The sequence below is a fragment of the Uloborus diversus genome, chromosome 6 (assembly GCF_026930045.1).
Source record: "Uloborus diversus isolate 005 chromosome 6, Udiv.v.3.1, whole genome shotgun sequence".
Taxonomy (NCBI): domain Eukaryota; kingdom Metazoa; phylum Arthropoda; class Arachnida; order Araneae; family Uloboridae; genus Uloborus; species Uloborus diversus.
The window spans coordinates 133,175,644-133,194,739 of NC_072736.1; the positions used below are offsets into that span (position 1 = coordinate 133,175,644).

Sequence of the window (19,096 nt, forward strand, 5' to 3'; positions counted from 1 at the left end):
AAATAAATATTGATCATTTGGGAGATATAACCATCCAATGTTTAAATTAATTAATTAACTAACAAAAACGTTTCCGATCCGATCCATCGCGTTTCGAAACCATGCTTGCCACAACTTAATTACACACAAAAAATTTGATCAAAATCGGTCCAGCCATTTAAAAGCCTTATGGTGACAAATGTCCGCACAGAAGATTTTTATATATTAAGATAACAAATGACAAAGTTTAAATCATATATTGGCAGTATATGAGTTATCAATCCACCATTTGTTTTGATATTTTTCTGCAATTCATTCAGAAAAGACTGGGGGAAAGCTTCGCTCAAACCTTACTTTTATTGATTTTTTTAACGCTTCAATTTAAATAAGGACATAGAATCCAGGTAAGATGTATAAAACCCAAATGATCTCCATGGAAGACTGGGGTTCTGCAGATTGTTATTTAATAAAACGCTGTTCTAGCAAACAAACTGAACTTTTTCTTTTGTTGCAATGCTTATTAAATACAAACATTCAACTCAATACTTATCTAAAATATTCAAACAATAAAATAAGCTGGGGGGAGAGGGGGCTGCTCTCACTTCCATTTTCAAAAATCCTACTTAAAATGGTGGTGAGGGTGGGATTTCTCGCTTTTATTTTTTTCCTTAGGGTGAACTTTGTGGTATAAATTGAAACCATTTTAAGAGTATAAATTCCAATTTATTACATACCTTGTGATTGGTTCTTCAGGTCTGCTTTCAAAGAGTTTTCTGTATCCTTAAATTTTTGTTCCATAGTGGATTTTGCTGCTTCAAAATTATGCCTTTGGCAGTCCAATTCTTGACTGATCTGTTTCAAGCGCTTCTGAAGAGCTTGTTCCTAAGGAAATATCAACATGCAGCAGCGGATTTTTTATAAGTTAAATAAATGAAGAAAAAAAAACACATGCACACCTAAAATCAAATTTTCTAAATAGTTTTTAAATGAATGATGTTTAAAAAGTATGCTCGTCATGTTTAGTTTAGAGCAACAACAAACATTTGAATTAGGAATTCGAAAATTTTTTAAGGCAAGATTGAAAATCCAATACCTGAAATAAACAACTTTGAAAAAAAAAAAAAAAAAAAAAAAAAAAAAAAAAAAAAACATTTATTAAAAGCTACTAAAGTGATAGAAACATTCAAGAGACATTAAAACATAGTGTGTGCACAATCGTATCAACATGCTGTTAACGAGCCTCCTTGAGCTGTTTAGTTGGTATTTTATCTCTTCCAAAAACTGTCAAGTCTTTTCCTTAACCTCACTTCACTCATATCTTGCAATTTACATTTTTTTACTACGACTCTAAATCAACTACTTGCTTTTCACATCTGGGGACTATTTTCATTTTTTACACCTTGATATAATTACTTGATTTTCATTGAGTGATTCTAATGAAGCATTTGAAACAACTTTTGAAAATTGGAATCCGGGGGAAGCAAGAGTGGGATCATAAACATTATGCCCATAAGTATGCTTTTTGACTGCTTCACGTCTAGATGAAAATTGTTTTTGAGGAAATCGAAAGCCGTTTGTTTTTTATAAGACATGCTATTAAATGGTATACATACTATTTGAACAGTTGCTCATGTTGAACATGTATTATAGCCTCAAAAGTGAGAAAAAGAAAGCAAATCAATAAAAAAATTATACATGTTTTACAAATCTCACAGAATCCAGGGTGGAAATGAAGTCTACAGAGGTCAATACTATGACTGCTAACCTCCTATTAATAAAGTTGACATAGATTTCGCCAAATTTAACTATAATTTAAAGCTCTTCCAAGCCTTACCCAGCCCTCCCCCCCTTAATAAATAATACAGAAAAATGTTAAATTAGTGTTAATCCTGACGTATTGATTGATGTTTAGGCAAGTTTCCAATTTTTTCCTGAGACTTTAATAGGAAAATTAAATAAATTTTGAATAAACTCTGGTTGTTTACTGACGGTCATCCTAATTTGATTTGAAATACATAGGTGATTAGCGAAGTATATAATTTTAAAAAAGTCAATAAAGATTTTCCAGAGGCCAGTCTGGCTTTTTTTATTTTTATTTTATTTTTTAGAAAAAGCAGTCTTTTCTACAACCCAGCCATACGTACCGTAGAACGTGTGTATTAACTTACTGAAACGTGGCACCTCAGTAAGTCGATATCCGCTGAAGTCAAAATGCATTCTGTTCCCTTTGAAGTGTCGTATTCCTCTGGTTTTAGTGTAATTATTAATTAATTATTGTCTTACATTAGTCATTCATTTCTATGTTTATCAGGTAGCTGGATTACCTATGTTCAAGAGTTTTCAGATTGGATGAGCATTACATTGGTTTGAGTACGAGATAAGCGTCTTTGGGGCAAGAACTGTTTTGAAAAAAATTTACCTTATCACTTGTGGTGTTTTCAAAACCATCAGACTCACTGCGATGTCTATAGCTTTTGTCTTTCATCGGAGTCACAAAGTTATTCCATAAGCTAAGAGATGATTTCCCGGCTGATGCAGGAGTGCCTGAAAGTAAAACAATCACTCTCATACTATTTGCATATCTGTTCCATTTTGCAGACTAACCCTATATAATTAACCCTTTCTGACATGGATTTTATTTTGCAAGTGATTTTTTTTTTTGTCAATATATTTCACCATTTGTGGTTAAAAAAACAAAGCTACATAAAATATATATATATAGATGCTAATAGGAGTTAGTTAGAAGCAATCAATATTAAAAAACTAATATAAATATTAATGAATAAGGCATGTTGTGTTGAGCAAGTGAAGGGGAAAATAGATAGCAAGGTACACAATCACTGTATGGAAAACAGATTAAATAGTGCTAAGCAATGAGCAAAGGGGAGATCGCTTGATGCTTAACGAACATAAAGAAATAACCATGAAAAGAAAAAGAAAATTAACACAAAAATGCTAAAACATATTTATATTTATACACTTTTTAACAAAACATAAATAAATACTAAACTTTTAATGACAATATTTAATTAATAGGTGCATTACATTTTAAGATCAAGAAGAAGGGTTATCAAAAGCTCTAGTTTTTTTTTCACTATTTTAAATTTAATCTGGACAATCTTTGGATTTCAAAAACATTCTCTTATTGGATATTTAATGAAAACTAAAAAAGAGGCATTTTCTCTAAATCTCCTCATAATTAATATTCTAAGTGAAAAAATAAACAATAAAATAAAATTTTAAGAGGATGTAAAAAGATATCTGCATTTCCAAATATATGCAAAAATATGAAAAATTGGAAAACAGGAAATTGTCTTTACCAAAAATATTTTAGATCTATATTATTAATAATATTCAACATTTAAGAATTAAATTAATTGATATGACAGCTAAAATTTTCAGAAAGACTAAAATGAAAGAAATTTCTGAATTGGATTAACTTAACAATTCTGAACGTTTGAGCAATTCCATCAGAGCTTGTTGCTGATGCGCTTTACGGAAGTCACAATTTTTATCTGTAATCATTACAATTTTTCTTTCTTGTTAACATATTTTCTAAGAATATAAACCTAATTGTGATCAAAAAAGTTGAAAATTACATGTTTTTGAGACGTTTGATTGCAATAAATGTTTTTCTATCATTTTTTTTTTTTTTTTTTTTCACATTTCTTGTATTAAAAAAAATATTTTTATTAATAATATCATCCCCGAATTAGTTTCATACACAGTATAATTCCAATTTTATGATTGTCAAGGGACTGAAAAAAATTATTGTTAAATCAAGGATATTGTAATTCGGGGAGCATAGACATTCCATGCAGTCAAATCTGGACCAGTGAAATGTATCATTAAATTGAGGAAATCATTAAATCGAAGTTACACTGTATATAGATTATAATGGAGTGCAGAAAATTCACACAAATTTTCAGAACAATTAGTCAATAACTCTTCCCAGTTAAAGTAAACACAGTTGAAAAAAAGTTGCTTCAAAAAAAAACACACACATTTGAAAAAAAAATTATAAAATTAATTTGAATTTTGACATCTTGAATTCAAATTATGTTTTTTGCAATTGTGATTGTGTGTGTGTGTATGTGTTTGTGTGCAGGCATGATTGTATGGGTATTTGTGGATGCGTATGTGTGTGTAGGATATGGACGCAACCTAGAGACGGTTTTCGTAAGAGGAGCAGCATCGGGAGGGGCCGGTCGACGGTGGTGCTGCAGAGGGGGGGGGATAAAATCAAAGGAACGTCATTCAAAGACCAAATGAAAACAATAATCAATGTGATTGCTCAAAAAAACTGCTGTGAACATTTTCAAATCTCCACAGTCACTTAATTGCTCATAGTATCGGAACTAATCAGAATTTGTTTTTCTAATTTCAGCAACATATTCTTGAATAGTTTCACCAACATTTTATGACATAAAAAAAAAGTGGATTTCTTCTCCCGTCTAAGCTGGTTTCCCTCCTGAAGTCAAAGGTGGTCCAGCTACTTACTAATACAGCTTTTTTCTTATTTCATAGGTGTTTGTATTATTTTGTCACCCATCTGTATATATCCACAAAATTCAGACCCTTAAAAAACTCTGAATCAAACCCTGGCTTAATAGTCATTTTTATTTATTTATTTATATATATTTTTCAATAAGCCATGCCTGTTCTAATCATTTAGTGAAATGGTATAAAGTAATTGATTTTCTTATAAGTTTGTGAAATGTATACTATAAAATAAAATGCTTAATGTTTAAATCATTTCAGCACTATAAAAAGGGCACATAAAGACAGAGGCTTGTTGCTTTCAATTTTAAATAAAAATTGGTTATTGGCTGGTTGATGTTTAATGTCCGAAATGAGCTATTTAATAAAAAAGTAAAAAAGCAGCTAATGGTTAATTTCAGGTTGCAATTAATAGTCAAAGATTGTTGTAAATTTAATCACATGGGCAGAAATACTTAAATCAAAAGTCATGATTTTTATTTTCCAATGTCTTACTATTTCTTTGAAGATTGCTTCCCCTGGAAGGAGTCTGAAAGGTATCCATCGAGTTCACAGTAGAAGAGACATTCAAGAGATTTCCATTAATCTAAAAATTATGTAAATCGAAAAAAATTCATTACAATATATGCACAGTAAGTATAATTTTGGAGAAAAAGTATAAAAAAGAAAAAAAATTACTAAAATACTGAAAAGTATAAGAAATGTATTAATATTTCCTAAAACTTAAAAATAAATTAGGCCTCTGGTTTAGTTTCCAAAAAACTTATCCATAATATGTAATGTATGGGTAGAGGTGTACCCATATGTAAAATATTGGTTTACATTGGTCAAATGTCTTATCCCTACAGCTTGGTACTAGATAATTTATTTATTTTCAAGTCACTGACTTGTTTTCACATTTTTCAATGTTACACTGCAAAATTATCACCATTGTTTACAATAAAAATACCTGAAAGAAAACAAAAAATGATACCTAATAAAACTATTCTAAAAATACAAGCTCTTGATATGCACTCAATTCATGTATTTTGTTCATTTTACAAGTTTTAGCCAATTTTTGTTTGCTTCAGGTTTTTGCTAATGAATCATGCATTTATTTTTCAGCATTATATTTATTGTTGTAGTTGGAGAAAGCATCTTTAGTGGAACACACTTTTTTATGGGATAGATACTATGGTAGGCTAAACAAGATCAATTTGAATCAGTTGAAACTAACTTAAATTGAATTTGCATTGTTTTACTCTAACAAACCAAATTTTTCTGGGAATGGCAGCATTCTATCTTCTCATCTCCCCAACTACAGTAAGCACTAGTCACATTTTCCATACAGATTTATATACATATAGAGGGGAAAGAGAGTCAGAACATGTAATATTCAACAAGCTGCAAAAAATTTATTGTGAAACAGAATGCGCTAAAAATGATTTTACACAAGAATTGAAGTTTGTTTTATAAGTAAAACTTGACCACGAAAAGGTGGATGACCTCGAAGCGAAACATCATTTGTATCTTTTGTAATAGGTAGAATCGGCCAGAAAGCACCGAACAGTAGGAGGCATGGTCTCGCTATTCCTATCTATTCCAAAATAATAACAAACAATCTATTACAAATGATAGAAATGATGTATTTGGTTCAAGGTCATCGTCCTTTTTTTTGTGGTCGAGCTATAGTAATATTCATTCATGAAAAAATATAACAACCTGAGAATGAAAAGAAAAACATAAGAGAGTAAAAATTGTCTGCTCTACCCCAGAGCCTAGAACCACAATATCTACACAGATAAAAGTTATTTTTAGTAGTTTAACTTCCTTTTGTTTTCACTTCTAGCTATTCTCTTTTTGTTTGTAAAATCTATTTAAGTAAAATATGGCTAATAAAAGAGCCAGATAAAGTTCAGTCAATTTTCCTTATTTTTATACATTGACAATGTTCTTTTAATTTTAGTTTAATAAGTACAAACAAAAAAAGCTAAAGTTTTCCACCTTTGTACTTCCTTTTACAAAAAAGGAAGTATTGTATTTGCAAAAACATTTTCACTCAAAAATTGACCTTAATTTGAATTTTGCTCACCCCCAAATGAATGCTGAGTTTTTTTTTTTTCGACTCGACCACACGTGGACAAGTGCCTAAGAAGGTATAGACACGCGAAATAACCATTTTCACGATTCCCGAGAAAAAAAAAGAGTTTGCTCGTGACGTCTGTATGTATGTATGTATGTATGTGCGTATGTATGTTGCATAACTCAAAAACTTAATGTCCTAGAAAGTTGAAATTTGGTATGTAGACTGCTAGTGGGGTCTAGTTGTGCACCTCCCTCTCTGGTTGCATTCACATGCTCCAAAATGGGTCTTTTGCCCTTTTTTGGGGGAAATCATTGTTAATTTTGATGTAAACTCAAGTGGTGTTATACTTTGGTGGACACTTGGCAATATATCACCAGTCTTTTGGTCGCCAAGTTTTGTCGCCAACTTAGTGATTTTTTTTTTTTAAATCTGGTTTCTATTTATCCACTGTTGGTGATATTGAGAGAGTAAACTATTGAATCACATTAAAACTGCCAATAATGAGAAAATGACATTAAATTGGAGTAAAAGTAAGTCATGTGATGTACACATAAGCTTGTTTAAAGATAAATTTTCTGCCAAAAATGAAAAATAGAATTTTTATGCAAGTTTCACTTTAAGTATTGTTCTTTCATTATGTACTCTGATTTTCAAAACAAACTTCCAATTTGTTCGTTTTGTAAAAAGAAAGTTATCTTAACTATACTAATTTTCCTTTAACACTTTCAGGTCTGAGCTATTTCGAAAGCGTATCTCCCTCCGAACTGGGGGTTTTTGGCGTTTTGCTTGATTTTTTTAAAAATACTTGGAAGATGTGTATTTAAGTAATTTTTTTTACTACATACTTTCAGATGTTTTCTTTCATAATAAAGGAACTATTTGAATGAAATGACAATCAATCATCAATAAGAAATTATCGAAAAAAACCATGTTTGAAACTTAAAAAAGTTCCACATAGGAAAACATTTTTAACCATAAAAGTTTGCATAGACTTAATTAAAAACTTACCTAAATCTTGAACAAATATCTAAGAAAAGGTTTTATTTGCGAAAAAACATTATTTGGTAAAATTTGCTTTAGTATGATACATTTCAAAGCATGGGTTAGCACAAAGAGCAATACCACAAGGTTCACAATAAGTTCGAGTTTCTTTCCTTATTCTTTTTCCAGTTTGTACTTTTTATTTTTTGCTGCAAACTTTGCAAATTCTCGTAGGTTTATCTTTTTTTAAAATAACCAAAAAGGCTAGAAAGGTATATAACTCGTACTTTTATAGCTAAGACAGTTGAAATCTGACCCCGAGAGGATCTCAGGCTTAGTTCACTTCGCCGAAAATGGCAACCCAAGTGACGCTCGGGCATAGACCTTAAAGTGTTAACATTCCTTTTCATAGCATCTATTGGAGTAAGGTGTTTTTGAACAGCAAAGACTTTATTTGTACAAAGTAACTTAAAAAGTATTCAATAATACAGATGTTGTTCTGCGATACATGTTGTAATTTTCAACATATTAAATTTTGAAGCATTTAGCAAATTCATGGTTATCCTTAAATAACTGATTTTTATTTGTTATTATCATTTTTTTAATATAAGCGAAAGAAAAAAAAAAACTCTGAATCGTATGTTTTAACACACTATAATGACAATTTGTATCACTTTTTGCAGTGAAAATAACATTAAAGAGGTGACAATGATGAATATTGTGTACAGTCGTTCCTTGCTACTCCGCGCTTCGACTTTCGCAACTTCACTACATCGCGATTTTTCGTTTTTTTCCCCCTCAAATATAGTAATTAGCCTTTTTTATGCACTCGTATAAACTTTTTCCGACAAAAGAATAACAAAGTATGTCTTTCAAGAAAGGTAAGCTCCTCTGAGGGGCTGTAGTTATACTGGTTGAGAGAGTGGAGGTATAAAATCGCCGAAGAAAGTGTAGCGAATCACTATTTCATTTAACCCGTTAAACACTATAACTGGAAAGTATAAATCACTAGAGGATAAATAAATCTGCAAATGGTGTTCAACAGTGCACTAGTCTTTTAAGTTATATGCGCAATACCTTTAATGAGGATAAATGTAGAAAAACGGGGGCACATACGGTTACTAACTTGCAATTAAATCTTCATCGAACAAGTTAAACTATTTTCATAGATTATTAGTAGTGTGTAAGAAATGCATGTGTGTATGTAGTTTTATTTCCCAATAATAACTATGTGATATCTATTACGTCTAATATATCTCATTTTCTCATATTTTGTGTAATATATTAAGTAACGCAAATGTAATGGGGGCTAAGGGTGCTGTTTCATGTCTAGAGGGCTCAAACTATGTTAAAAACCTATTTAAATTGTCCTAAGTAAGTTTATGCGCTCTAGTTAGGAAAATATTCGATTTATAAATACAGAATCCTACTTTGCGGAAATTCAGTTATCGCAGTAAAGCCTGGAACGAATTAACCGCAATAAACGAGGGTTGACTGTATTAGCCTATTAGATTAATACAGCAAGTAATAACAGCTGGCAAAGATCAATTCATGAAAAATTGTTATCACATTAATTGACAATCTAATAAAGAGAAATTCTAAATCTTTGAAACACCCAGGTACAAACAGAATTTAGTTACCTTTGCTTTGAGTTCTTGAATAATAGTTTCTTGTTGCAAATTTTTTTCCTTCAAGGCTATTATATCATTTGACAAGGTTGTAGAAATATCTCCTAAAACCAATTAACAAACTTTCGTTAGGAAGCATTCTTTAAACAGTGGTTGCACACAAGAAAATGTCTAATAAAAGGCACAATACAGAACTAGCCTCTTAGCTCTAACACAATGAACAATTGATACTATAATAACTGCATAAGAAGGGTATTTCCAGACTTATTCCTCCAGTTTTCAGGCAGGGGTGATTGAGTTTAGCTCAAAAATATAGATTTGTTGAGATAGTTACGTTGACTTATAGAATCACTTTTTGGTTCAACTTTTTAAATTTAAAAACAGATGAGGCTCCAAATATGGCTTATAAATGAGAAAATTTAGTAAAATGGATTGAAAATGAGGAATCTAAAGCTAGTAATACAGTGAAATTCTCTTAATCGAACTAGCAGCTTAGTCAACCAAATCCAAAAGAACAAAGCATCAATAAAAATTTCATTACATTAGCCCAGAGGTTTATCAGTTATCCCATAAATTTATTTAACACTTCGTGCCCTTCCCTTAAAATTTGTAACCCCCATTTAGAGACTCTAGACTAGATTCTTGTCAGTCATACCTGCTTCCTATTCCCTCCCAACCAGAATACAGTTCTAAGTCGGGGGGAAAATATTTCATTTTATAATTATGCATGTTATACAATTAAAAGCTTTTCGCAAGACATGCCCCCTTATGTCTTGTGAAAATCTTTGCAATATTCTGCGGAATCTTAGGCCGCTAGGAAACATAAAGGGTGCTTTTTTTAGAGGTATAGAACTTGAAGTCGAGAACACTGTTTGATCTGTGGGCCATTTTGATAGTTGTCACTTGTTTTGTGTTTAGTTTAGTTTGCCATTTCATCATGAATAGACAACAGGACGGTGCAATATGCCACACAGTGCGTGTCACAATTGATTTATTGAAAGAAACTTTCGGTGAACGAATAATTTCGCTTAATGAACCCGTGAATTGGTCTGCAAGATCATGCGATTTAACTACTCTGGACTATTTTTTGTGGGGCTGTGTGAAGTCTCAAGTCTACACCAATAAGCCACAGACGATTGACGCCTAGGACGAGAACATTCGCCACATATCACTCACATACGGCCCCCATTGCTGCAAATAGTGATAGAAAATAGGACTTCCTGATTAGACTTTCTCCAAGCCAGCCAAAGTGGCCATATACCAGAAATCACATTTAAATAAAAATGGCAAAGAATCATCTTTCGAATAAAGCCAAACTCATGGTGATTTACATCATTTTACGGTGTTTTATTTGAACCTAAAGTTCTATACCTCTAAAAAAACACCCTTTGCTCGGCAAATGCCAGTATAGAGGATCATAGCTGCCTGCTGTATCCCACTGTATGTATATGTTGATACAATAAAATTGACAATATATTTAATCAGGAAGTTTAAAAAGAGCAAAATTTTCTAATTACCATTAGTAGTATTTTCTTTATTGCTACAATTAGATTTATCTTGCAACACTTTTATCTGGCATTCCAGTTTGGAAATAACATCAGCATGCTTTCCTATCAAACTCTGCTCTCGTTTGAGTTTCTCTTCATTGGCCGATTCTCGCAACTGCTGTAGATCTTCCAGGTCTTTCTCCATCTGATGCAACTGTAACATTTTGCAAAGATATAGCATGACAAAAAGCTTAAATGGAGATGGAGCACATAGCTCTGCTTTTCTACTTCACATTCTTATCTCATCTAAAAATTAATTGAGCAACTTGATTTTCTACCATGACTTTCATCAAATATTTCCCATCATCCCAGATTTTTACTGAAAATGTTCAATTCATTAACTTTTTTACATTCCTTTTTTAACAAAGCTTTGTGAAGCAGACTATTGTGCCACAGCATAAGGTATGTGGTCTGCAGTATGTAAACAAGTTCAAAACAATTTCAATGATAAATATTATCAATCACTGTAACTAGCTTTTTTTTTTTTTTTTTTTTGTGGGTGTGCGTATGTTAAGCATGGGGGAAAAATTTATATAAGATATTAAAATAAAAAATTGAAAAACTTCTTTTCCGCTATTTATGATTGAACCATCAACATTTTCTCAAGAATCAGCACAACCTGGGTCTTCGTCAACTTCACTGTTACTATTACTAGAATTTTGCCTTTCTTATTCTTTTAAAAGTTTTCGGTTTTTGCAGGTTTTCTAAAAGTGGAACAACTTGGTTTCTTGGTCTGAAGAAATGCTGTCATAATTTTCTTTACTCCAAAAAATAAAGAAACTACAAATAATTATGACCTTAAAAGAACTTACTTCAGGAGAATTAAAAAATCAATTTATTACTTTATTCATCATTAAATTCATTTGAAAAAAATAAAGTAGCAGACTCATAAAAATGACTCAGCAGCAAAAAAACAAAAAAAAAAAAACAAAAAAAAAAAAAAAAGCAATAAAATTTGTTCACTATATTTGTTCCCTGTGATTTTGTTACAGGCTCAGCAGGACTAAACGGAAATTGGTTGATCATAAGTTAAAATAAAAAATATCAATAAAAAAATTTGAAACTGGTTTAACGTGTTCCAACTCCTCCTAACATGTTTTGCAGTTAAACTGAAAGACCTAAACACTGATATAGTTTTATTTCAAATGCATTATTAAACAGACTAAATTCAGTCTTGCTGTTTTTTTTTTTTTTTTTTTTTTAAATGCATTCTCTGTAGAAGAAATGACTTTTTGCCAATACAAGATTATAAGCCACAGAAAATTTTCGGAATTGATGTGTCATACTAGGAGTCATCATGATGCCTAGATTAAAATTCTTATTTATAACACTGTGTGCAGGTGACTTTTTCCAAGGACTGCATTATGCAATAATAGTTTCATTTGCCTAAAATCCTTAAAAATGAGGACATACAAACACAATGTGAAATGTATTTTTTTCCAGGGTAGCTCAGATTGCTATTGAAGTTCAAAGATAGTCTTACCCGACTAGTCTGTTTCTTTGCTTGGCAGAGTTGACCTTCCAAGTTGTTGATGCGTTGATCCCTGTTCTGCACATCAGTCAGCAATTTCTGGTTCTTCTGCTCATTGAATTTGCATTGGTCGGCAAGGGACTGTACTTCACGTTCCAATTGAGCTACTTGCTGTTTCACATCTTCTACCTATTAAAAACATCTTTTTAACTGCCCAGACCAAGATTTTTAAAGTAATAATAAACAGATGCAAGAAAAGAACCTACATTTTAAATTGTTTAACACTGACTGATTTTCCTACCATCTTGGGTCAAAATACGTCTGCTTAGGATCATTTTTTTTTATCCTTTTGTAAATTTTTAATTACTTTCAGTAAAACCACAAATTTAAGAAAAAAAAAGAAAACATCAATGAGTAACAAAACGAAAAATTAGTTCAATATCATAAAAAGTAAGTAAAAATTATATAATGAAGTAGTTTGGGCATTTTCAAGCAAATATTCTTCCGTCAATAAAGGAAAAAAAAATAGGTCTTGACTGCATATCTAAGGAAATATGTTTCATTTGGTTGGTAAGTCAAATGCAAACATACATTTCACAAATAAGAGACTTAAGTAGAGAGTTAACAAGTTTAGGAAATAACAATTTTAAAAAGATTGTAGTCTATAGATATATTTTCTTTTTTTTTATAGATTAGAAAGTTGTATAATGCATAGAAGGGTAGGAAAAAATCAATTTTGTTTAAATTTACGTTAAATTTTTTAGATTTAGATCAAATTTTAAATACAAATATTAAACTGGAAATGTATAAAACAAAAATTGCTAATTTTAAATGATAATAGTAGTCCTATTATTGTACACTTATATTATTTTATTAGTGCTTTTCTTATTAACTATTCATAAGTATGTATTAAAATTAGTGATGTGCCGGATTGTTAAAAAAGTAGATCCGCACTTACGGATTCGGATCATTAATGCAGGATCCGCGGATACGGATCTCAAAACTTTTTTACCAAAATCAACTACACAAGTGTAAAATTTGCTACCGAAGGTATTCCCGTCAGGGTACTGGCACTGTTTTTTCAAAAAAAATGTCATCTACAGCGAAAATATAATCAAGACTAAGGTTTACTCTTTAAAAAAATGTCTGTTAAAATTGAAGGAGAGTTGGAAGGAATGGGTCAGCTTTGCATTAACACTTAGATAGAATGTGAAAAATTATTTTTAGCTTGCTCGATAGATGTAGGATACAGGAGCAAGAGTGTGAAGCTGCTTCTGGACAGGCTAGAAATAATTTTTTGCGTTTTATTTCAGCATAAAACCAGTGTTGACCCATTCCACCCAACTTAGACCAACTGACGAGATAAGAGAGCCGGGAACACCTTTACAAAGAGTACATAGAGATTTTAGTTTTTTTTTTTTTTTTTTTGAAGGATAACGAGAAAAACGAAAATGAAGAATAACACGAACTCCAAATCAATAACAAAAACCAATATTGAATTAAAAAATTTAAAGAAAAAAAAACATGTCCCAGAGGGCTGACCTCATATGAAGATGAATTTTGCAGGTCAGAACACACATTGTCAACAAATATGAACAGTTAGCAGATAGAAATTTTAAATCATTGAGCCTTTTCTCCTTATCTTTCAACTATGAAATTGCTACCAATCACGCATATAAAGGCTTAGATTTGCATTTAAAATTTACTTAACAAGATTCTAGCTTGTCCTCCTGTACATAACTTGGAAGTTCCAAACAAATATCAAATGCAGAAAACTTCGTCCTTTCAATTAGAGCCAATATTTCTAACGCACAGGTAAGTTTTTACTACCATAATAGGGAAGTTGCAACCTATTAAATGTTCCTATTTTGACTATTGGATATTGTTAATTGACCCTCAAAACTAAAAAATTCACCATCGCCAAATTTTAAAACACCATGATTGATTTTTAATGAATTTTTAAAAATCCATGCGCAGAAGTGCGCTCTTCTGAAACGTCACGAGATTACATCACAGGGCACTAATGGGCAGCCTTTTGCCGAAGATCCTTTGTTTTCGCTATGGACATTTTGAGCGCACTGATATTTTTAATTTTTTAGAAATTCAATAATCCTTTTAAACATATTATGGAGGCCGGGTTCATTAAAACACAATCTAATAATCTTCCTCAAGTAACATCAATGATGGTATTCGAATATTTCCGAGAGGATGAGAGATTTAATGTTCCAGAAACGCGAGGAGTTAAATGCGAGGAGATAAGCCTTACATTTCGTCTTCGAAGCCAACTACATGTCCTTCGGCTTCTCCCGCGGCGGAAGAGCGCATGACGTCACTTCCGGTGCCATTTGACGTCACAATCGCTTGAACTTAAAAAATTATTTTAAAAAAAAAACTACTTATCGTACCGCAAAAGTTTTTTCACCTATGATCAGTCTTGCATAATATAGACGAACGCGCGAACGGCGTTCGCAGAAAAATTTTTGGCTCTGCAGAAATTTTTTTTCAAATTGCTAACGTTAATTTAAAAAAAAAAATTCTTTTTTAAAGGGAATTTTTAAGAAAATCCCAGAGTTTGTTTCTGTAAAAGCCTTTCTCCAAAAGCCTTTTAAAGCACACGTGTAAAAAAAATAATGGCTTTGGCAGTTTTCTTCAGTTGGTGAAAAATAAGCAAACTATATGTTATTATAAAAAAAATTAAATGATTTAAAGCACTTTTTTTTTGTCTCTTTCTTATTTGAATATAAATTTAATTTTTTACTCAAGGGCGAGTTAGGCAAAATAATTATTTGCAGAAAATTTTCCAGTTAAGATTTGTGTTCGCAGAAAGCTTTTCATTTTATCTAAGTCTGCCTATGATATTCATACCTGTTACTCTATCATATAAAAAGAAAATTGAAAAATCAAAAACTTCCCTATTATAAAAAGATTTGGTCGACTTTTAATTAATGTCTCTGGTAATTAAAGTTCTACAAAAACGAGGCCAAGCTGAGAACACTTTTGATCAACTCGCCTTTTGAATGAAAAAAAGAATAATCAAAATCGGTTCATCTGTTTAGGAGCTACAATGCCACAAATAGACACAGATACACAATTTTAAAACTAATCCCCCTTTCTTTCTGCAACAGGGGGAGGAGGATACAAATTGGTTTCGGAAATGATACTTTATAATTTAAATAGGGAATAAAACCCAATTTAAATGGAATCTAACAGCCTTTTCTTCAAATATTAAAGAATTTTCAGAATAGAAAAGATGTGTTTAAGATCCGTCGAAAAAGTAACGGATATGGACACAGATCCTTATTTTCCCTTGGATATCCAGAACTTCACTAATTAAGGGGACACTGGACCTTGAAAACAAACTTTTTTAATTATTGACGGATTTGTCTGAAATTTTAACCATATACTTTAAACACTAGTACAAGCTTAATTATAAAATTTCATAAAAAAATTTTAATTAGAAACCCAATTATTTAAAAAAATGTAAATAACCTTAATGATAATTAACAAAACTTTGAAAAGTCCCTTGCGTAATTATTTTGATTTCACAACACTGAAACTTATTTTAAGTCATTCTCTATACTATAATAAATAAAACAAAACTCACAAAATTGTCCTCATATTCAAATAAATTCAAAAAATAAAAATTTCAAAAATTTGACAAAAATTTCTTTTTTTTGAACGTCCAGTGTCCCCTTAAAACCTTTTATCTTTTACAATAACAGAAATTTCTGAAATGATGATGAACCTAATGCAACAATAATAATGTACTTTGAAACTCAATAATTTATTGCTTAAAGTTGATTTAAACAATAAAACAAATAATATATGTTCACTGTGCAGTTAATGAATACATAAATGGATAAAAAAAGGCAGATAAACAAATATCTGCCTTCAGAATTAAAAATCTACTAACATTATATAAAATCAATAATTTTTTTAACAAATTACAAATTTTTTTTGGCACTCTTCTGCTTTGACGAATGAATAACATTAGACATATGAAATACAAAAACTAAATATTAAGTTTTTTGAACTCATATATTTAATTATCTAAATTTAAAAAACAAGGTTCAGAACTTTTCAACAAATCTGCTTCAGTATAGATTAAACTTAACTGGCGGGGTCCAACCTACGGCCCATGGGAAACATGCAGTCTGCAAAACTAATCTATGAGGCCCTTTATGTTGTTCAACTTTACAAATCAAAATCCACAATTATCCTTAATTTCAAACTTGGACTCAAATAATCTAAAATTATTTTGTGGAAAAGATTCAAGCTTCGCATTCCTAAAATAAGCATCAAGTAAATAGCAACAATTCTTGGTTTATTATTTTCTTTCGTTTTTCGTGTCCCCCACTATTAATTAGTTTACTCTTTTAGAATTTTTAAATTTTATATGTGCTCTGGCCAATAAGAATCTTAAAAAGAGATGTGGCTCTCGCGTAAAAAAAGGTAGGACACCATTGAACCAAATAAAATGATGAAAATAGAGGTTTGATTATAGAAGATTAAGCAGTTTCGCTCAACAAATGATAGATTTCTACTTCTTTTTGATCAAACATTCTTTCCCAGAAGCAAAAGAAGAGTACTTTTCAATGGCTTTACTTTTGGATGGTTGAAAAGTCATCAGAGTTAGACTGGTTCCATATCATATAAATACATTTTTTAATTGGACAGACATTTTTAAATTTTCCCCCAATACAGTCGAACCAGTCTATCTGAAATTTCCCGGGACAGAAGAAAAATTCGAGATATGGATTTTTTGAGATACATAGGTTCTGATAAAAGTCATGCAAATAAGCATTTGGAACAAGGTCAAAGAGTTAACATATTGTTTTGCATTGATATTGCTCAACATTCTATATTAATACATGTTTTGATTACACCCAGGGCCGGATTTAGGGGAGGGCAGGCGGGGCACCTGCCCCTGAGCCTCCACAACAAAGGGGCCCCCACAATAAAATTTTTACGAAATATCCTAACTTTCATGGGTTGAAAATATGGGATATATACATATATATATCAAAATATTCGGATATATATCAAAGTATCGGATATTTTCGAAAATATGATAATCTTTTCTAACCGTGATTAGGAGCCTCCACTCCTTCGTTGTCCCGGGGCCTCCACTTCCAAATCCGGCCCTGATTACACCGTCTTACAAAAATTTCATGTTTATATTGATGGCAAGTTTACGTATACCTTTAAGGACAAAAATTATCTTTCAATGATGACCATTCAAAAATGTTGAAAATTTTACTTTTTCCTCAAATTCAAATGAGAACATTTAAAAGGATATAAACTCAGATAACAAATATTTTACCGGTATCAATGACTTGAAGGTAAAACTCAGGAAGCATTTTCACTGTTCAACAATGCCCCCTTCCTCTCAGTTTCTGAGTGGATAGAATTGCTGGAAAATTAGCTTGCTGTACAATATAGTTTTCCTTGAGCTACATGTCTCACAAGACTTAGAGGATTTTATGACCACTTATACAGGTAAATTGCTACTTGTCTCCAAGTCCCACAGTTGATAAAGATCACTTCACTGGGGATCTAATTCAAAAAAAATGTAGTCGGGATTCGAAACATAAAGGTTTTTGGAAACTTTCATTAGACATAAGTATGGGGGGAAACATTTAATTAATGCCATAAACACAGGGAAAATGAAAATTTTCGACATAGAGAGATTTTTGAGGTAGGCAGGTTTAAGATAAACAGGTTCAACTGTATTTAGTTAGCACAAATAGTCATGACTTTTTTCACTTTGAGTTAAAAGAATCCTAAATCTTTAACATAAGTAAAATACAGCAGTTGAGCGATTTAATTTCCTATTTTTCCCTTTCAATATCTGAAGCAAAATTTATAATCTTGTTTTGGGATGAGGGCCTCTGCTGATGGGGGAGACGGCTCCGAAATAAAAATCAAGTGTCGATTAAAATAAATACCTAATTTATCTCACCTTGTGACCATAACAATTTAAAATGATAAGCAATAAAATACCTTGTGCTTCTCTTTACTAAGTGATAGCTCCAAATGTTCACACTGAAATTGCTTCTGCTGTTTCTCTTTCTGTAGCTTTTCTACCTTTTCCTCCAGGGCATTCACTTTCTGCAGAGCTGTAGACGAAAGCTCCTGCTTCCACTGAGAGTAGGCCCAGTCCATTGCACTGAGAAAAAAAAAGTTTCATTCATACAAGGCACTTTTTTTAAAATGAAATACAGCATTGTCGCAGAGTCTCAGAACTTGATAACACAAGCCAATCCAGGAAATTTGGTCACACCTTCGCAAAACAAAGGAAACCCTGCATAAAAATTAAAAAAACCTCTGAAGGGGTAACCTGCTGCCCATGCATTCCCAATAACCTAGAATTTTTAACCTTAGAAGAGAATCTTTAACTAGTGAGGAAGAATAACATTGGATTAGATCACAGCCCATGATGACATTGAAGGGAACAAGGTGGCCGATTCCCTTGCCAATGAAGCCAGAACACTTCAGCCTGTAACTTCATCTACGACAGTTTTTGATGCCAACGTAGTCGTAAAACAAAAACCTTGTCCAAACCCAAAGAAAAAATCCTCGGTTAAAGAACTGAATTACAGCAGAGTAATTAGAACAACAATATAAGGGTACGAAGATCCTGCCAGATGGTTCCAGGACATATGAGGAAAGCAGACACCATGGTAAGATGAAAATATAAAGTGTCTGCACACATAGCTCAAAACTATCAGTAAGAATGAAAATCAACATGCAGTCGGCAGATAAAATTTTTAGTAAGAAAATGCCTTTTGCTTTCATCATGTATTCGTGAAAGCAATAATGAACATTTTTTATTAATTTAATTTCAAATTTTAAAGCTAAAGCAGTGTTTAGTATGGATATTATTAACAATTTTCATCAATGAACATATCTACAGCAAATATGT

General features: G+C 31.6%; 1 protein-coding gene across 1 annotated transcript in view; it reads right to left on the reverse strand.

The window, feature by feature from the left end:
* The window catches only part of LOC129224991 (centromere protein F-like), a 112,079-nt gene extending 93,743 nt beyond the window's left edge, over window positions 1-18,336 (reverse strand). The window contains exons 1-5 of the mRNA XM_054859538.1: window positions 18,175-18,336; window positions 12,184-12,360; window positions 10,671-10,854; window positions 2,399-2,523; window positions 714-861 (exon numbers count right to left, since the gene is read on the reverse strand). Of these exons, the coding sequence (XP_054715513.1) occupies window positions 714-861; window positions 2,399-2,523; window positions 10,671-10,854; window positions 12,184-12,360; window positions 18,175-18,336 (796 nt within the window). The remainder of the gene's footprint in view (window positions 1-713; window positions 862-2,398; window positions 2,524-10,670; window positions 10,855-12,183; window positions 12,361-18,174) is intronic.
* Between the last annotated feature and the right edge of the window lie 760 nt (window positions 18,337-19,096).